This window comes from Vipera berus, assembly GCF_964194415.1.
Source record: "Vipera berus genome assembly, chromosome: Z".
NCBI lineage: Eukaryota > Metazoa > Chordata > Lepidosauria > Squamata > Viperidae > Vipera > Vipera berus.
In genome coordinates, this window is record NC_138205.1 from 47,143,198 (window position 1) to 47,165,082 (window position 21,885).

General features: G+C 40.3%; 1 protein-coding gene across 2 annotated transcripts in view; it reads right to left on the reverse strand.

Annotated features, from left to right (window-relative positions):
* GPATCH8 (G-patch domain containing 8) overlaps nucleotides 1-8,699 on the reverse strand; it is a 121,525-nt gene extending 112,826 nt beyond the window's left edge. For both annotated transcript variants that reach the window (XM_081344312.1, XM_081344310.1), the window contains exon 1: nucleotides 8,635-8,699. In XM_081344312.1, coding sequence (XP_081200438.1) covers nucleotides 8,635-8,679 — 45 coding nt within the window. In that variant the 5' untranslated portion in view covers nucleotides 8,680-8,699. The remainder of the gene's footprint in view (nucleotides 1-8,634) is intronic.
* Between the last annotated feature and the right edge of the window lie 13,186 nt (nucleotides 8,700-21,885).

Genomic DNA, 21,885 nt, shown 5'->3' on the forward strand with positions numbered 1-21,885 from the left:
GTTGCCTGGAGGCGGTTCGGGTCTGGATGGGGAAGAACAGGCTTCGGCTCAACCCCGACAAGACTGAGTGGCTGTACGTGCCAGCATCTCGGGAAATTCAGATTATTCCATCTCTAATCATGGGGGGTGAGATATTACCCCCCGTAGATAGGGCTCGCAACTTGGGTGTCCTCCTAGACTCACAGCTCTCCTTGGAAGATCATATAGGAGCTGTGACTAGGGGGGCCTTCGCCCAGGTTCGCCTGGTGCACCAGTTGCGGGCCTATCTGGACTGGGATGCCTTGCGTACAGTCACTCATGCGCTCGTAACCTCCCTTTTGGACTACTGCAATGCTCTCTACATGGGGCTGCCCTTGAGGACTACTTGGAGGCTTCAGCTGGTGCAGAATGCAGCCGCGCGAGTGGTGGTGGGGGTTTCCCGATACTCCCATGTAACACCTCTACTCCGCGAGCTGCATTGGCTTCCGGTTGCCCTCCGGGTAAGATTCAAGGTGCTGGTAATGACCTATAAAGCCCTAAATGGCATGGGTCCGGATTACTTACGGGAGCACCTGCTGCCGGCATCAACTTCCCTTCGTCCAGTGCGCTCCCACAGAGAGGGCCTCCTTAGGGTGCCGTCGGTCAGAGTGTTGACTGGCGACCCCCAGGGGGAGGGCGTTCTCTGTGGGCGTGCCAGACCTTTGGAACCATTTACTAGTTGAGCTCCGGATGGGTTCCGACCTTCGCTCCTTCCGCTGTGACCTAAAAACATACTTATTTGAACAAGCCGGCCTGGTCTGATGGGTTTGGGGTATTTTAATATTATTGTATTAATTTTATTGTAATTCGGCTGCATTATTTAATTCTTTTTTAACTTTTGTACACTGTATTTTTATTGTATTTGCCCTGTACACCGCCTTGAGTCCTTCGGGAGAAGGGCGGTATAGAAATTAAATTATTATTACTATTACTATTACTATTACTACTACTACTACTATTATTATTATTATTATTATTATTATTATTATTATTATTATTATTTATTATTATTATCTATGCATGTTCTAGCTGCCTGCTAATAGTCGGCCTTAGTTATATGTTCCTCTATTTTTTGTATTTGTCCTTTTTGTCTTGGTTTTTTCTTGAATTTGTTTTTCTTTTTCAGTGGTATTGCGCTTGTCTGGGCTTTTATGGTCACATTTTTCAGAGTTTGCCATGCTTCTTGTGTTGTTTTCCCCTTTAGGATTTTCATCCATGGGATCTTTCCTAGGTTCTCTCTGAGTTTGTTAAAGTCAGCTCTTTTGAAGTTTAAGAAACTGGTTGGGTTGTTTTCTATTTCGTGTTTGCATTACATTAAATTCCAGTATGACATGGTCACTTTCACCCAAGGTTTTGGCAATTTCAATTCCATCACTTCTTCTCTATTAGTGATTAAGTCCAGTATAACTTTACCTCGTTCCCACCTCCACCTTTTGAGTGACAAAGTTGTTGGCTAGGTATCTGTTTAATCTCCTGCTCACGGCAGAGTTTGTCCCCCAGCTGATATCTGGATAGTTGAAGTCTCCCATTACTACTGTGGTATGTTTCCTACATACATTTGTTAACTGGCTGTCAAAGAGTTCATCTATTTCTCCTGATTTGTTGGGTGGCCTGTAATATACACCTATGGCAATGTCATTTTTTTCTCTTTTATATTGACCCATATACATTCTGGAGAGATTTTATATTTGATCATGTGCATTTCTGTAGATGTGTAGTGTTCTCTTACATATAGTGCAACTTCCCCTGCTCTTTTTGTAGACCTGTTTCTTTTGAACAATTTTTATCCACCATTCCATTCCATTCATGGGTTTCTGTAATGCCAACTATGTCATACCCTCTCTTATGTACTATTGCTTCTAGTTTGCCCTGTTTGTTCTCCAAGCACTGAGCATTTGTATATAAGAATTTAAGACTTTATGCCTGTCCATGGGTATGTTTCCTGCATCTCGATTGTTGTTTGAGTTTCTTTTTTCTCATCACTGTCTACCTCATTGTTTGATTTGTTTTCTTGGGATTTGTGATTGATTTTGGTTCTAGAGATTGGTCTTCAATTGGTTCAAAATGCAGTGGCATGGGAAGTTATGGATGCATCTTAGTGTACCCACTTCCAGGTGCAACTCAAGGTGCTGGTTATAAAGTTTTGCATGGCACAGAACTGAATTATTGTCCCTATTACCAATAGTAACTGTCTGCTCCACCTGTTCAACTAGGATGGGCAAGGTGCTGGTTATCACCTATAAAGCCCTACATGGCCTGGGTCCGGGTTATTTGAGGGAACACCTGCTGCCGGCATCAAACGCCCTTCGCCCAGTGCGCTCTCACAGGGAGGGTCTGCTCAGGGTTCCGCCGGTGAGAGATTGCCGGCGGGTGACACCCAGGGATAGGGCCTTCTCAGTGGGAGCGCCTGCCCTCTGGAACCAGCTGCCGGTAGAGCTGAGGACTGCTCCCGACCTCCGATCATTCCGCCGGGGCCTGAAGACCTGGCTCTTTGAGCTCTCGGGCCCAGGCTGAGGAGAAAATTTTAACTGGGGTTTTAATGTACAGGGTGAATTTAATGCTTTTTAATTGGTTTTAACTTTTGTATGTTTTGATTTTTAATTCCCTGTAAACCGCCCTGAGTCCTCAGGGAAAGGGCGGTATACAAATGCAAATATTAAATTAAATTAAATTAAATCCTTCAGTCCTTTTCCTTGAAGTAATATCATCTGATAGAATGCAGAAAGCATGCCTTTTCCACTGGGATGCTTATCATGTGGAATGATCTCCTCAGTGCATTATTGGCTTTGACCCCTTTTAAAAAGACTCTTAAAACTTAATTCTTTCCTTTGACATTAGGGTCAAGGTGAAAGAAGTTCCTATTGGGAACAGTGCAAAATAAAGTTGGGTTCCTGATTATAGGCAGCCATACAGAATTCTTAAATAAATAAATGTTATATCCTACATGTTATTTTGCCTTCTGACAGGTGCCATGAGAAATTGATTATAGTTTCATATATAATCAATTTACCTATATTTCTGAAATAACAGAACACTTTGTATTATAAAATATGCAAAAATAGTAAGATCATCTTCTAAGAGGCTCAGAAGCTAAATTTTAAGATGGGGGATGCAGTATAAGAGAATCAAAAAAGGAATTGTAGCAACAAGGACAAAGACATAAACATAAGAAATATTGCTTACCTATAACATAACTATAGGAGAAAACCACATCCCCACTAATATTGGCACACCAAGCTACTGTATATAAACAGGAAGCAACCTCATACTCATTAACCCAGATGATATTACCTATGTAGGTGACGAAATGTCTGTAAGCAAGCAACCAAGCTTGAAGAGCATCAAGGACTCCACATTTCAGCCCTGGGCAATGTACTGTATATTCATATAAATGGTGCATGATATTTGTTACATTATATCCTATCAATCAATATAGGTGAAATGAAGAGCAAGTACGCTGAAAACATTAAAACAAATAAGTGGTGTGGAGTTGCTTTTTCACATGCTTATAGCTAGACTGTCCCCCATTTTCTCTTAGTTTTCCTGGGTTTGTTTTATATTTTTACCCTTAATTTTTAAAAAAAACACAATTATTTCAATAAGTACATACAGTTGTTTTGCATGTATATAGTTTTAGGTCTTTTGTCATTTTTTTTCCTTGTAATGTGTAAATAAAAATTTGGAAAAAAAAGTATCCTATCAAATGGGAGCTCTGTTCATTCTGATTAAACAACTGGACAAAGAACCAGGGTCTGCAGGGTCAGGACCAACCATAACTATATTGGTTGAGAGAATTTCCAAAGGTCAAGGACTATCACCAAGAAGGCAAGCTTTCTGGATCACACAGATAACATTATTTCAGAGAAGGAACCCAGAGTTTATCCTTCTTGTTGCAGCATGAGGGATAAGGGAAGATCCCACATATAATCTGTTTCTATTCTATGCAAGGCTTCATAAATAGCACCTTGAATCCTGTAGTAAGCCAGTGTAGTTCCCTATAATCTTTGGTTTTATTGTATTTAAACTATACTATTTTCATAGAAAAGGCTAGCAGAGAAATCGAGGGGAAAGGAAGTATATTATCTTAAATTTATTAAAACAGGATTAACAATACATAATGACTCATAAGTAAGTTTTTTCCATATAACCACGATTTGAGACATGGTTATTGTTTGTGGATCTTGATGGTATGTACATACCACATTGGTGCTTAGTTAACCTTTAGTATTTTTTATTTCTGTGACTACATACATTGAGAGTCACACATTTAAAATCTTCTAAAATATAGTTTTAATTAAGAAACTTGACTATCTCAACTTTTATTTCATCATTACTATTATGTGAGAATTAGAAAAACCAATCAGATGCAAAGAGTTTGAGACTAGACAGGTCAACAGTACACGAAGGTCAACCACTCCTCCAGAAGGGACCTGGTCTTCAGTCATTGGGATAAACAATCAAAGATATCAAACTATAAGATTTTATCCACAAGATGTTGGGGGGGAGGGTTGAGTTTTATGGGCATTTTTTGGCTTTTATAGCTTTCCAGTACTTTTAATGAAACTAGTTTATTAAACAGCATTACCAATGAATCTCTTATCTGCAACACAGCAATCTGGTTATTAAACATAGTACATTATTTTTCTCACTTAGAAATAGAGGGCTGGGGCTTAATTTTATGCAAGTTGGTTGAACCAAGTTATTAATTGCTTTAATTATCCAAATAACATGTGTACAGGAATTATATTATTTTTAGGGCTGTGTGACATGATCCGGTAGCTGCTTTAAGGTGTTGCAAACACCTTAAGGTTCTAAGTTTGTCTTCTTTGGAGATCTAATTTGAAGCTCTCTATACTGCCAGTTATTTTTTCTAAGACTAGATCACGGGTCAACAACCCGCGGCTCCGGAGCCGCATGCGGCTCTTTGAGCCGTCTCCTGCGGCTCCCAGCGGCCCGGTGCGCGCGCACCTCTTTGAACGGGCAGTGGTGCGCGCGCACCTCTCCAAATGGAGAGTGGCACCGCCCGTTTGGAGAGGTGCGCGCGCACCTCCCCAAACCTTTGGAGAGGTGCGCGCGTACCTCCGCGCGAACGGGCAGAGATGCCGCTCTTTGAGGAAGCTGTAGCGGCCCGTCTCCGAAGCTGCCGCTTTCGGCAGCTTTGCAGACGGGCCGCTACAGCTTCCTCAAAGAGCAGCGCCCCTGCCCATTCTGAGAGGTGCGCGCGCACCTCTCCGAACGACCGGAGGTGCGCGCGCACCTCCCCAAACCTTTGGAGAGGTGCGCGCATACCTCCGCGCGAACGGGCAGAGATGCCGCTCTTTGAGGAAGCTGTAGCGGCCCGTCTGCAAAGCTGCCGAAAGCGGCAGCTTCAGAGACGGGCCGCTACAGCTTCCTCAAAGAGCAGCGCCCCTGCCCATTCTGAGAGGTGTGCGCGCACCTCTCCGAACAACCAGAGGTGCGCGCGCACCTCCCAAACCTTTGGAGAGGTGCGCGCGTACCTCCGCGCGAACGGGCAGGGGCGCTGCTCTTTGAGGAAGCTGTAGCGGCCCGTCTGCAAAGCTGCCGAAAGCGGCAGCTTCGGAGACAGGCCGCTACAGCTTCCTCAAAGAGCGGCACCTCTACCCATTCTGAGAGGTGCGCGCGCACCTCTCCGAACGACCGGTTTGGGGAGGTTTGGGGAGGTGCGCTGCAAAGCTGCCGAAAGCGGCAGCTTCGGAGACAGGCCACTACAGCTTCCTCAAAGAGCGGCACCTCTGCCCGTTCGCGCGGAGGTACGTGCGCACCTCTCCAAAGGTTTGGGGAGGTGCGCATGCACCTCCGGTTGTTCGGAGAGGTGCGCGCGCACCTGTCAGAATGGGCAGGGGCGCTGCTCTTTGAGGAAGCTGCCGCGGCCTGTCTGCAAAGCTGCTGAAAGCGGCAGCTTTGCAGATGGGCCGTCGCCGTCGGGCAACCGTTCCATCTCACTTTTTAAAAAAATGGCAACCGCGTGAGTCCGTGCATGCGCAAAAAACCGTTTTGCGCATGTGCAAAACTTTTTTTGCGCATGCACGTGCATGGACACGCGCATGCGCGTGCATGGACATGCGCATGCGCGTGCATGGACACACGCACGCGGCTCCCACTTTTTTTAATTTGTGATTGAACCAGTTCCCAGTGGCTCTTTTCCTTTTTTAGGTTGCCGACCCCTGGACTAGATCATCAGAAATTGTATCCTTGCTCTCTTAGAAGAGAACTGTTTTCTAACTGTCCCTTGCAAGTACAAGCTAAAACAAGAAAATAAGATCCAATTACTAACATATTACATTAAGAAACTCAAGATAATAAAGATAATAAATGTCTCTACTTAACTTACACAGTACATTTTAGATATGCCATATTAATTACTATATGACAATTTCAGGAAAATAAAAAGCCAACAATCAACTGAATATCTCTGTCAATGTTTAAATAGCAGTTAACTGTGAAATTTTTATGAAATAACTGTAAATCTGTATAAATTATACCAGTTTTATATGGAAGAAAAAGTTTTTGAGATATGATTTTACAATAAAACAGACATTGATGGCTGTTGCATTTTTGAAGATAGCTGTTTAAAATATTGTCATCCCGTAGAACGTTATATGTCCATTACTAAAAATATTCCTAAAGAAATGGAACGGGATGTACAATTATCTCCAATTCATGTATCAACTTGGTTTCTTGTTTCCGACAATTCAGAGATAAAGTCCTATCGCTGAAGAAAGAACTCCAGAATTTTTTCTGCTGCAAACTAGAGTTCACATTTCAGTCTTCATCAGACATCTAGAAAGGAAAGCCAATATTCATTCTCTAGCTCCCATTGCTATTACAGATAGGTTCAGCATAATGCAGTACTTTCTTCTGAAACTGCAAAAAGCTTTATTTTTATGCAGGGAACTATACATTATACACACACCTATATATACACATACATACACACACATATATACGTATAACATATAGATACACATTCCCATTATCTATTCAATAGCCAGTGTTTTTCAAACACAAAGCTAGTATAAGGTACAGTAATACAGATACTCATTTCTAGCAAACACTGACATTAAAAAAATAGAATTCTGAATGTAAAGTATATAACATAAACTACATCTAGATTTTTATATCAAAAGGAATCAATAGTGCAAAAAAGAGATTCAAGAGATAATTTTGTTCAGTGCTTAAATGTTCAAGGCTTTTGTTTTATGCAATATGTAATCATGACTATTATTTGCCTATTGCAAGATTTAAATGATTATAAATACAATATTCAATAAGCAAAAACCTTGACAATTTTAAACTGCTGTAGCATGCCCAACATTTCTCCTGCAAAGATTTATTTCTGGCTGGCAAGAAAACCTGTAATAAAGAGGAGTCTGCCCATAATCAAATAGAAAAGTGAGATCAACTTATTTTAAGTAAATATGTAACTTCAAAAGGTCTTATAGTGATTACCTCCCCCCATTTTAAATAAAGCACATTAGCATTACATTTTAAAGGCTCTAATCATAAAAAACTAAACAATGGATGACATAAGAAACATAATTACGTAACCTTATTTAAGCCTATGGAGAAAGGCCAATTAATGATATATACAGGATGGGAAAAAAGGTCATATAGCTTGATCCTTGCTTTCCCATCACCATTCTTCAATCTGCATCAGGCAGCAAAAACTTTGATTTTACAAAGCTACAAAAAACATGAGTGCAGGATTGTTTTCTTTAGAATGCAAAATCATCAATATGGAAGAAATGATATCCTCATTATCAACAATCAGCACCTTATTTTTCTTTAATACAATATGTTTTCCACATGCTAAGGATGGGAAAAGAGAAAATACTAAATAATACATTTTTAACATCTCCACTTCCACCTTTATTACCAAAGCATTCCCTTCACCATAAAATACCCATTTTTACATTAAACTGAGATCAGATGGAGAAACCGTCCTACAAGCCCCTTAAAAGTAATTGGAAACGTTCATTACCCAGAAATTCTACCTGAAAGTGTGCATTATACGGGAGAGGAAAGGAGGCCATTTCCTCTATACAATATTTAAATCCTTGGCGGAAGGCAAGGAAGCGATCAATAAAATATAGTTAGTAATCCTAAAACATTTCTCTTTCTCTTATCCCCTATAAGCCAAAGGGAATAAAAGCAGAATATATACTCTACTCGAGTCAGGTGTATGCATGAAAGAGAAAAAACAAAGAACCTGTCTTTAAGAAACTGGATAAAAAGCATGAAACAGAAGAGCATCATTCCCAACTAAACTTCAAAAGAGAAAGATTCTATACTATCCTGAGGAGCTACGTCTGCGGTGGAAATCTGACTTGGAAAGGGGAAACCTCAATTCCCCCCCCCCCACACACCCAAAAAAAAGCAGCAAAAGGACAAACACCTCAAACGGCTCCGCAAAGATGAAAACAGAATGGGCGACGGAAACCCTGAAGGAAGAGGCCTTAACTATATGGAATAACACTTTGAAGCGAGAGTGGGCACCACTATTTTTCCTTTGACCCCCCTCCAAAAGGAAGAAAAGAGAGTTCCCATATGCTACAGTCAAATACAGCCGCCATTTCTCGCCGTGGGCATTGGTACCTGAAAGTCTCTGTCTTCGTTGAAGCGGGAAAACCTATCCGCCATTTTCGTTGGGTTCGCCTTTATCTTAGGAGACTGCGACGAAGAGAGGCCTTACGTACTTGACGTGCGCGCACCCAGGGCGATCGTCGCTTACAGATTCATACAAAGACTCAGCTTCCGAGTCTGTTTTGCCTTTTTGGGGGGGGAGGGGAATTCAGTGTTTTCTCAAGACTGTGATTGGCCAACAGCGCCCCCACCTTCTCCCTATTAAAAGGCAGCAAAAACAGATCTGCCTGTTCTTTTTAATGAATGAGGGGGAAAAAATAAAACTCAGGCTTAAAACAAAAAGCTAAGCTTGTGTTTTGTTTGCTAGTGAACGCTGAATTTGGACTAGATCCAGTTTAAGTAAGCTGCTGCGACCTGAGTAATTATTTAGTATTGGAGATTTTTCGTTAAAAATTCAAACTTTAATTTAGGAATATCACGTACAAAAATCAGAACGATAGATATCTGATAGCTAAGAAGAGTATACGTTCGCCTAACATTTGTCAAAAGCCACCATCAAAAAACGCCCTCTTACCGCATAAACATAATTTTTAAAAAGTTTTAGTACTCAAAATTTTTGGCAGAACTACGATTTAGAAAAAAGGAATCGTGTGCAAGGTGTTCTTCGTTACATCGGCAAGCAATGATTCTGCATATTGTCACTTTCGCTTGCTGATTCTCCTTTTGAAAAATGAAACCTGTTTTAGGTTTTACCATTTTTTTTCTCTAGAGAGCAGCACCCCAATACCAGCCATTCAGAAAGCTGACTACTGATTGGAGGGTCGCTGAGAGAGCGCCAGGCTCCATTCTTCTCACTCTCTGTAGCTCTAAGTGCTACAGCTCTAACTCAGGTATATGTGGGTCACGGTGACTTTCCTCAGCAGCTACTTAGTAAGTGCAGCGCCCGAGAATAAGAAGTAGCCTCGTCCCGTACTTAAGGTATTAGCTGTGGATTCCATCCACCTTTATCCTTACCATGCCCACGTCCTTCATGCTAGAGATCTCCTGAAGGAGCTGAAAACTTCTTCGCCGTTTAAATACATACAGTAAAACGTTTCCTTGGAGAATATCTGAAGCCATTTCAAATTGCGCCCATGTATTATAGCCGACCCCCAGATTAAATGTCAGTGGTTTCCAGTACTGGGCTAGTTCCTTTTTGGGAGCTGCTTTATCCGTGTGATAGCTTTTCTCTTACTAATTTCTCACTTATTTTAATTTTTGTTTCTAGCTTGTCTTTTACAGTGGTTTTTTTGGTATGTTGGAGTATGGTTTCTTTTTGTGTGAAGACTGATGCAAAGTATGAGCTAAGCCAGGGGTCAGCAACCTAAAAAAGGAAAAGAGCCACTGGGAACCGGTTCCATCACAAATTAAAAAAAGTGGGAGCCGCGTGCGTGTGTCCATGCATGCGCATGCGCAAAAAACATTTTGCGCATGCGCAAAATGTTTTTTTGCGCGTGCGCAGACGCACGCAGTTGCCACTTTTTTTAAGTGACATGGAACCGGTTCCCGGTTGCCCGACGGCGACGGCCCGTCTGCAAAGCTGCCGCTTTCGGCAGCTTTGCAGACGGGCCGCGGCAGCTTCCTCAAAGAGCGGCGCCCCTGCCCGTTCGCGCGGAGGTACGCACGCACCTCTCCAAAAGTTTGGGGAGGTGCGCGCGCACCTCCGCCCCTTCGGGGAGGTGGGCGCGCACCTCTCGGAAGGGGCAGTGGCTTCGCTCTTCGAGAAAGCTGCCGCGGCCCGTCTGCAAAGCTGCCGAAAGCGGCAGCTTTGCAGACGGGCCGCGGCAGCTTCCTCGAAGAGCGAAGCTGCTGCCCCTTCGCGCGGAGGTACACACGCACCTCTCCAAAGGTTTGGGGAGGTGCGCGCGCACCTCCGGTCGTTCGGGGAGGTGCGCGCGCACTTCTCCAAACGGGCGGTGCCACTCTCCATTTGGAGAGGTGCGTGCGCACCACTGCCCGTTCGAAGAGGTGCGCACGCACCGGACGGCTGGGAGCCACAGGAGACGGCTCAAAGAGCCGCATGCGGCTCCGGAGCCGCGGGTTGCCGACCCGTGAGCTAAGCAGTTCTGCTTTCTCCCTGTTGCCTGTTATTTCCTTGCCATCTTCTTTCTTTAGTGGACCTTTCAGTTTCCTTAACTTCTTCTTGTTAATGTGTTGATAGAATTTTTTTTTTGTTATCCTTGATTTCTGTTACAAGTCTTTGTTCGTTCTGAGCCTTAGCTTTCCTGACTTCATCTTTGCATGTTCTGGCTGCCTGCTGATAGTCGGCCTTAGTTATATGTTCCTCTTTCCATTTTTTGTATTTGTCCTTTTTGTCTTTCAGTTTGACAGAGAGATCTTTGTGCAGCCATGCTGGTTTCTTCTTGAATTTCTTGTTTTTATTTTTCAGTGGTATTGTGCTTGTGTGGGCTTTTATGATCGCATTTTTCAGAGTTTTCCAGGCTTCTTGGATTGTTTTCCCCTTTATCCGTGAGAGGACTAGCCATCCACTGTATTTGAGCCATGCTTAAGTTTCCTTGCCCCCCACCCCTCAATTTTTAGGCTGTTTATAAGCCCCACACTGATTTTGAGGGAAAGGAACTGAGGAATGAATGGTATCAAGTTTCCCACTAAAATATTTATTTGATTGATTTGATGAGGCTATCTCAACAAAAGACAAGTTCACATTGTCTTATTAATAGTGATTTAACCGAAGTTAACCACTTAAAAGTTTCAATGGGAAACATGTCAGCATTTGCCTAACTTTCAAGCTGAAATTAGTAGGCTCTAAAACAGACATGTCAAACGCAAGGCCCGGGGGCCGGATGCGGCCCGCGAAGTGGTTTCATGTGGCCCGTGAAGCCATCCTGGAAACATTGAGGGAACGGCCCCCTCTGCCTTGGCCCTGGCCCAGAGACCCTCCTTCTGCCAGAGACCCTCAGATCTGTCCCACTCCTGCCCAGGCCCCCATAGGCACCCTTGATGCAAACGATGTAGAGCTGGCCACGCCCACCCAGTAGGCCATACGCACTTTAGCCATGCCCACCCAGTAGGCCACGCCCACCCTGGCCATACCCACCTGGCCCCCTGAGGGCAACCGCAATGCTGATGCGGCCCTCAATGAAATTGAGTTTGACACCCCTGCTCTAAAAGGTTTGATGTACAATATGTGAGTCACTTAATAGGCCTGGTATAAAAATATCAATACAGAAATTATAGCTGATTAATAAACTGAATGCTTAGTTTCCTAAACATGCACTGAATTTTTTAAAATACTTATAAGGAGAAAAAAATACTTGATTGTAGATTTTGAATATAGGGTTTAGGTACACCATCTTTTTGATGCATTTACATCTCCCCATCAGGCACATGAGCAAAGTAAGTTTATATTTTCCTCTGTAAATTGGATTTCTTTCCTGAAATGGGCCAGCCTTGACAAAAGCAGGAAATTATAATTCTAGCTATCTTTGTGGGCTTCCTGCATTTGAAACTAGTTATCACTCATCTAAAATTGATATAAGAAATCCTTATCCATGAAGAGTGGTGTACCCAGACAATTTGGTCCCACAAATTCAGCCTATGTGTTTAGATGGTGGATGATTTATACCGTAATTATGTTTTTGTGGCTGATGTGCTTTGCTAATTTATGTTGGGCCTGCTTCAAAGAGAATGAAGAATCATCTTGTGGAGTAGATTTGTAATTTATAGGAACAGGGATGCAGCCATTTTTAAAAAGCAGCTGCATCTTTATGCAGGCTTTTATGAACTATTACAAATCAGCTACTTTTAATAAGTCTCATTAAAGACTTGGTTATTTTAATTAGCCATATTTATTAAAACACCTGTACTTTAATGCTAACCAATGATTATATAAATCCAATTAATTGGATTAGTTCAATAAAAATGTCAGTCACGCCTACTTTCTTACTTTTTTTGCAATAAGCAGTCATTTTTGCTTAGACATGATTCTTACATTTACAATTTTATTTTACTTTATTGTCCATTATAAATAATATAATATAGTAATAAAACTTTCATTGTTTATCTGTATGCATCATCAAGTTAGCCTAAGTGTTAATTTTACTTTAAGAATTTTTAAATCAAGTTTCCTAAAATCCACTAAATTAAAGAATACATAAAAAATACAGGACATATCACTTCTGTGGAATTGAAATGTCCATAATGTTTAGACCAATTATATTCCCAAAGTTGGACTGTTGCAACATCTCTACAGTCACGTGACTATGATTTTTGACACAACCTGCCAACTTCCCATAAGCCAAGTTATTGGAGAAACCAGGAGGAAATCAGAAGTTGCTCCCACTCCCATTGCTTTTTTGCAAACACGTGGTCTGTTTCTCTGTAAATAAATATTGACTTATTGAAGTATGTCACTATAATTATTTTTGTTATATGTCTGTGTTTAACTATGCAGTATGACTAGTATTATTTACCTTCTTATTTTATTTACTTCTCTCCTTTCTTTGGTATCATTATTATGATTATCATCATTATTCTGATGCTTTGCATGTACACTGAGAGCTTCTGCACTGGAGACAAATTCCTTGTGTGTTAATCACACTTGGCCAATAAAGTATTCAATTAAATTTCTATTTATGCTATATATTCTTCTTAGATGATCATGGAAATGTGCAGAACTGGGGTAAATAAAATATTGTCAGCCTAAAATTTAATGTTCATTCTCCTCACGTGCGACTGCGCTACTTTCCTTTCAATGACCCAACAGATCACAGGGTTGTCTACATATTTAAAACTGTTATGTAGTAATGATAATTTTACCTATTCTGTTATTATTATCTCCTTTAAGTTTATATATCACTTATTTTCACCAAATTCTATTGTGCCAGTAAGCTAGCTTTGAAAATGTAGGAGAGATACATTTATAAATTATTACTTACATTGAAGGGGACCTAGACCTGAAAACAACTTGCTCCAATTTCCTGCTTTGAATATATTTTGGCATGTATGATGCTGCCATCCGTTGGCCCAGTATAGTAAACCATTCAGGCATAATGTACAGTTCTTGATTTACCACAATTGCAAATTCATTGTTAAATGGTGCGGTTGTTAAGTGAAGCATCACATCATCACACCCAATTTTACAACTTTTTTGCCTCAACACTTATGGGAAACATTGTGTGATTTTGATTTGTCACCCTCCCTGCCAGCATCCCCTTTGGCTTTGCTTGTTTGAAGCCATGGGAAGGTTGCAGATCATGTTTCATGACTCTGAAATGCTGCAAATGTTGTAAATGTGAGCTGATTGTCATGTGCTTGGATTGCAATTACATGACCCTGGGGATGCTGTAATGGATGTGTCATAAATCAGTTTTTGAGCATTTAGAACATTGGCCAAACTACTGTATACAACTGTCTACAATCACTGACTGGAAAGAATATCTATCATATGTCATAAAATCTCATGAAACACTACCTAAAGTTCCTAAGTACATTATTTAACTGCAGTCTTACTGTCCCAATTTTGCACAATTGCAGATATATTAAAGTTACAGTTCCCCAATGTTATACATGTAGTCCTCGACTTGAACCCAAAATTTCTATTGCTAAGTGAGACAGTTGTTAAGTGAATTTTGCCCCATTTTACAATCTTTCTTGTCGGAGTTGTTAAATGAATCACTGCAGTTAATTGAGCCTGGCTTCCCCAATGACTTTGCTTGTCAGAAGGCTGTGAAAGGTGATCATAAAACCCTGGGACATTGCAACTGTCATAAATACATGCAAGTTGCCAGGCATTGAAATTTTGATCATGGGACTCTGGGGATACTTCAATGGTTGTAAGTGTGAAAAATGGTCCTAAGTCACTTTTTTTAGTGCCATTGTAACTTCGATCAATAAATGAACTGATGTAAGTTAAGGACTATCAGTACTGATGATGAGCATGGTCACTATCTTTGGGGATTCAGACATTAGAATATTCAGAACTGTCTAATTCCTTTCTATTAACAATGCTAAAATGAGAAGCAGTAGGGCTACATTCACACAAGTTAATCCATGATTTAACCCCATTGCCTGTTTGACTACATACTGAGCTATAAACTAACCTTATGGGCTAGACTTATGCAACATACTAAGCCACAAACAGTATCTAAGAATAACATCTTGCTATGTTCTGCATATGCCCTCCCCCACTACCAGACCTAGTTAAGATATTGTGTAACCAACCAAATTTTACCTTACATATTATTCAAACCCAGCCTAAAGATCTGTTGCACACAAGCCTTATCTGGAAACCTGACCAAAAATCTTACCCTGGTGAAAAAAAGATACGCCCTTGGATCACTTATTACATGGAATCATAGTCTATTTTAACTATGATTTGAACAAGCCATAGTTAAATCATGCTAACATAGGAACAATGGTTTACAAACTACACACTACACTATGGCAAAATTAAACAAGTCATATGATAGCACAATGTGAAAACCCAACTTTTTTAAAAATAAGTTCTTTTTGTAAGGTAGTGACTGAGTTCACAAAATATACTAGACTAGTTTGTGGCATAGTGCGTATGCTTACTGAGTTAATTCATTTCTGGTTCAATAAACCAAACAAAAATCAGGATTTGCAGACTATAAAATTAATCACAATTAATTATACAAACCCTGTTAACTGTTTTACAAATCCAACAATATGGGTAGTTCACAGTTCAGTATGTTGTACAACCTAATTAGATTCATTCAGTCAACCAGAGTTAAATAAACCAGAGCTAACATGTGACCTCAGTCATTGACTGGGCTCATACAACATGGTAACAGTCCTTAAGTTGGGCACAAGCCATAATTCTTACATTCATATGTCATGCTTTGGTTAAATACATGTTATGGCTTAATGCGATAGCCTAATTCGCAGATTATGTTAAGACAACAGCTGTCTTTTTTACTACACAATGAACCACCAATGATAATATTCAATCTCATTGTTGTCCAGAATATTTATTGCAGCCCATCCCATGTATTGTTCCCATGCTTGTTTTTCTTTCGCTCCTTCAACATTGACCACCAGGGGGCTTCATTTAACCATATTAAAAATGTGCCCAAATCAGTAATACCCTTGCTTTTCAAACTGTCAGAGGACAGTTATATGATAAGATGGTAGACTTCTTGGAATTTGCAGATACCAGGTGAAATTCTGAGGACAGATCTGATCTCGGACATACAGTGCCCATGTTTAAACCACATTCCAGGCCATAAACCATGGCCTAACATAGTTATCGTCTGTGTTCAAGTTAACAAGAATTAATTGAGCAAACATGATGGTTTAATATGATGACTTGATTTAGGCATTTGTTTGGTTTAGACTTACTTAGCATATTCCTATTCCAGCAGTCCGGCCTGGCCTGATAGCTCTGATAGCTCTGATAGCTCTAATTGGGGTCCCAGTTTGTTTTGTTTTGATTATTGTTTTTCAATACTGTTTCATTATGTTGCCTATCTTACTCTGTACACCGCCCCGAGTCCCTCGGGAGAAGGGCGGTTTATAAAAACAAATAAATAAATAAAATAAATAAATATATAGTTGTAAACTAAGGTTGTTCATGTGTGATTATTTTTTTTTGCTAATTCATTCCTGTTTTTCTTTATAAGCTATTACAATGAACTGCAGCTGCACACAAACTAAGTGAATTTTTAGTATTAATGAGTGGAACCATCTAAATGTCAAGCTGTTTGGATTTTCCAGTACAGTGGTACCTCAGTACTCGACTGTTTCAAAACTTGCCAAATTTGGTACTCAAGATATTTTGATGCAAAAATATTGTCCTGGTACTCAACATGCTCCAATAAGAAAAGAGGGATGGCTGTGGAGAATGGACAGGAAATTGACCAGGCCGGGAAGGTTGCTGCAAAAGGACAAGGGGGATGGCTGCAGAGGGCAGACAGGAAGTCGGCCATGCTGGGAAGGTTACTGACATAAGGAAAGGGACAGACAGGAAGTCCTTCTCAGCTGAAACAAAGGGTCATGTGGTTTGTTTGGCATTCATCATTTTTAGTACCCGTCATGTCTCCCAGAACCAATTAACAATGTGTACTGAAGTATCATTGTACGAGGATCAATATATTTTGGATCTTCCAATCTATAACTAGAATCATGACATGGAGATTGTTTTTGTTACAAAAACAAAAAAGAATCATTTCTTGCACCATGGAAAGGCAGTAGTATTAGGCAGAGATTCAAGCTGGCTTTTCCCTGACAAGGGTATAAGGGGAAAAGAAGGAAAATGCAATCAGACTTGAAAGATTTGTTAATATAGTATATTCTATAAATCAGACTTCTATTCTTCTTGTGAAGCCTGTTTCCTTATCTGAGCAATCTTGAAGGGCTGACACATGTATTGTACAAAGCCATCCTTTAAACATGTTTGCTAATAACTCACAATGGTCTGGGTTCACAAAAAAAGCCAAGGCAAAATCAAACCTCATTATGAAATTCAACAGTATATGAAGTTCATCTGTAAAAGTAATAAAATCAGAGTTGCAGATCAGTGCAACCAGAAGGTACCAGACTGCAGAAAGATGATTCTGATGAGGTTGTTTTAACTTCCCCTTCACTGTGGATCCAATTTGCATTTCATGTCAGCAAAACACTGTCCTAAACAAAAATGAGCCACAACCTGATCTATGGTTGACTTTTACACTTGTTGGAGTCACTGTGTTAGCCAGGCTGGGTAGGACAAAAAAGAAAGAAGACTCCCAGTTGGAGAAAAATAACATGGCAATGAGAACTGGGAAAAATTACTTACTGGATTAGTTTGTTTCACTGCATAACAGCATTGACAGGAATTTATAACCAATTTAGTTATTGCTATGTGGGGGAGACATAGCTGTAATTCCCTTCTGGGTGGAGATTCTTCAACCTCGTTGCCTGATTGAAAAACTAATTCAGTAACAGTAAGAACCAAAAACAGGAATTCCACAACCTTATCGTAAGATCTGGAACAATAAGCAATTTTTAATGATTATTGGAATTTATACAGTGGGAAAAGGTGTTTGACTCAATATTCCAGCAAACAACAATTAAGGCATTGCTCAACCGAGGCTTAGACACTGCTTACATAAACTTACTACAATCAATATATGAAAAAATAATGACAACAATTTGCCTTAATGATCTTAAAGTGAAAATCAACATAGAATGAGGTTGTACAACCAGGTGATACAATATCACCTATCCTTTTTTTCAGCTTGTCTTGAGGTATTTCATAAACTAGACTGGGCAAAAGATGGAATAAAAATCAATGGTGCCTATTTAAATCACTTAAGATTTGCAGATGATGTTGTTCTCTTCTCACAAGACCTAGAAGAGCTTTAAAGAGCTGCACAAAGTAGGAGAACCATTTGGTTTAAAAATAAACCTGAAAAAAGCCAGGTTATGTTTAATAAATTAACCAAAGAAAGAAAGAGACAATTATATCTGGAGAAGAACTAGATGTAATAGACCACATATAAAAACTTTGGTGTGGGATTCAGAGACCAGTCATCGCAGGGTGTCCCAAAATGTCTGTCTGCCTACGTAGAGTTTATTGTATTTATACAGTTTTAACAAGCAGGAAATAACGCACAGCAAAAGCATTGTTTATTGGTGTACTCCCTAGTCAATCTTAAAGAACATCTGAACATCCCAGCCAGGGCAGAGTCTCTCTAATCTAGCTACGGTCCCTTCATATCCTTGACCTCCATCTCTACACTTTGGCCAATGGATCTTAATGGAAAGTGATACAATAAAGGGAACTCAATGGCATGTTAAATCTGGTTGGCAGGTATTTGGCAAGCTAAACATAATTTTCAAGAACAACCTCTCCTTATGCCTGAAGAGAAAAGTTTTCGATCAGTGTGTGCTACCTGCTCTAACATATGCCGGAGAAATATGGACACTAACCTCATGATTGATACAAAAACTAAGAGTGGCGCAAAGAGTCATGGAAAGATACATGCTTGACATTACAAGACAAGATAGAAAGACCTGCATGTGGATTAGAGAACAAACAAAAGTATATGATATCGAGAGAGTAAAAAAATTGAAATGGAAATGGGCTGGTCATGTAGCAAGAAGAACTGATGGCAGGTGAACCAAGGCAGTCAGAATGGATCCCACTTGATAAAAAGCATGCATGAAAGAAACTTAAAACAAGATGGATCAACAATATAACATGCGTAAAAGGCCTTCATCTTACAGTGGATAGACAATGGTTAAAATGATGATGATGACAGTGGGAAATGTACAGATTACTGGAGTGATGTCACTCCCAGTGGTAGGTGCTATAACTGAAAAGGTCCTGCAAGTTGTCAGTATTGAATTGACAGTGGCCAGAACATGCTCACCACAAAGGCCATATCTATTTTCTCCATCTGCCCTTCTTCATGCTGTTCTTCTCATCCCCTGGGAAGCCATTGATTCACAAACACACACAAATGTAGAATGTGAATTTTCTATACCTGGCTTACTTCTAATATTCTCAATCAAGATATTGTATGGGAATTGCAGATTAACAGGGAAGATGGGTCCTTAAATGGATGGAGTTCCAGGTGAGGAGTGTGAGGAAACCTGGGAGGTTCTATTCAGGAGCTGAAAATTCTTTCTGCTGGAATCCCTTAAAGGACAGGCACTCATGCAGGGCCTATGCTGGACCTCTCAGGGTGTCAATCACCAAACTGCGACACCACACGCTACTTAATTTATTGTGTTGTTTCTCCATTCTTTGCTTGGATTTCAGCTCCCTCTCATCTCTAGGGGCTGGCTGAAAGAGCTGCCTTCTAAACGATGCCATCTCTCCATGTGCGGAAGGAAACTCCTTCCATTTGAAACAGCTCAAATCATCCCTCTTTCATTATTTTCCCATATTTTCCTTTTCTGGATGTATTCTGAACATATTTAGCCTTAATTATTAATTTTAAAAATGAATTGCTTATTAACATGGATTTTGTGCATCCCAAAGCTCCATAGATATTACCGAATCACTTTTTAAAAGTTATTATTATTATTGATCATCACACAGTCAGTCAGGTGTTCAGACTGGTTTGGCATTTTTGTCTACCTATCAAATCCTTACTAAGGCACTGGGATAGGCAAATCTGGATGATGATGATGATCATCATCATCAGAAAGGAAACCGCCCCAATAGCAGAGGAACAAAAGATCAACTCCTAACAGACAAAATGATCTTGGAAAACTGCAAGAAAAGGAAGACCAACCTGAATGTGGCATGGATTGACTACAAAAAGTCAATTGACTCTCTGCCACATGACTGTATAATCAAGTGCCTAGAAATAACAGGAGTCAGTAGAAACATCAGAAAATTTGTGCAAAGATCGATGGCACAGTGGAAGACACAGTTGCAGGTCAATGGTGAAAGACTGGGAGAGGTTAATATCAAGAGAGGAATATTTCAAGGAGATTCATTATCACCACTACTATTTGTTATTGCACTGTTTCCTCTGTCAACAATAACTGAATAACTCAGGACATGGCTATCAAACATCAAAAACATCTGCCAGACTATCCCACCTCCTTTACATGGATGATCTGAAGCTGTATGGAAAAACATCATCTGAAATAGAGTCGCTGCTGAACACTGTATATATAGCCAAGATATTGCAATGGAGTTTGGCTTGGACAAATGTGCCACACTTACTCTCAAACAAGGAAAAATAGTGAAAACTGAAGGAATAAAGATGCCACATGAAAATAACATTAAGAGTCTGAATGAGGAAGATTATTACAAATACTTGGGTATCCTTCAAGCTGACATCAAGCACACTGAAGTCAAGAAAAAGATTAGAGGGGAATACATCAACAGAGTGAAGATCTTAAAATCCAAACTCAATGGAGGAAATACCTGGGCAATTCCAGTCATTAGATACACAGTTGGAATAATGGACTGGACTCAAGCAGAACTAAAAGCAATGGATAGGAAGACGAGAAAAATAATGACAATGAATCATGCCCTTCATCCATGCAGTGACATTGGCAGACTCTTATCTACCAAGGCAAATAGGTGGACGTGGAATTCTGCAAGTACATCAGATGGTTGAAGAAGAAAAAATGGCTTTAGAAGAATATCTGAAGGACAATGATGAAGATGCACTGAAATTAGTATATCAGGAAGGCTTACTGACTACTGGAGAGGCCAAACTGGCCTACAAGAAAGACCAAATGAAGAACAGGATAGAGGCATGGGAAGACAAAGCACTACATGGCCAGTACATTAAAAAAAATAGCTGGGAAAGCAGATAATAACAAGACCTGGCAATGGCTAAGAGCAGGAAAGTTGAAGAAAGAGACCGAGGGACTAATTCTGGATGCACAAGACCAAGCCTTAAGGACAAATGCATACAAAGTCAAAATTGAGAAGACAGCAACAGACAGTAAGTGCCACCTATGCAAAGAAGCTGAAGAAACACTGAACCACCTGGTAAGCTGCTGCAAGAAGATTGGACAGACTGACTACAAGCAGCGGCATGACAAAGTAGCAACAATGGTGCATTGGAGATCTGCAAGAAATATCATTTGCCTGTAAGCAAGAACTGGTGGGATCATAAAATAGAGAAAGTCATAGAAAATGATAAACTGCTCTGGGACTTCAGAATTCAAACAGACAAGCACCTGCAACATAACACCCCAGACTTAACAATTGTCAATAAGAAAGACAAAAAAGTCTGAATAGTGGACGTGGCAGTGTCTGGAGACAGCAGAAAAGAAGAGAAAGAACTGGAGAAGATAACAAAATACAAAGACCTACAAATAGAAATAGAAAGACTGTGGCAAAGGCAAGCAAGGATACCAATAGTAATAGGCGCCTTGGGTGCAATCCCAAAACAACTGGAGCACCACTTGAACGCCACTGGCATTGACAAATTCACCAAGAGTCAATTGCAAAAGGTGTCCTTACTAGGAACTGCTTCCATCCTGTGACAATATTTGTAATACCATCAAACATCCATATCTGCCTATCCCAGGTCCTTGGTAAGGACTCGATAGGTAGACAAAAGTGCCAAATCCAGTCTGAACATCTGGCTGACTGTGCGATGATTAATAATAATAATAATAATAATAATAATAATAATAATAATAATAATAATAATAATAATAGTAGTAGTAGTAGTAGTAGTAGTAGTAGTAGTAGAGTTGGAAGGGACCTTGGAGGTCATCTAGTCCAACCCCCTGCTCAGGCAGGAAACCTTATACCATTTCAGACAAATGGCTGTCCAG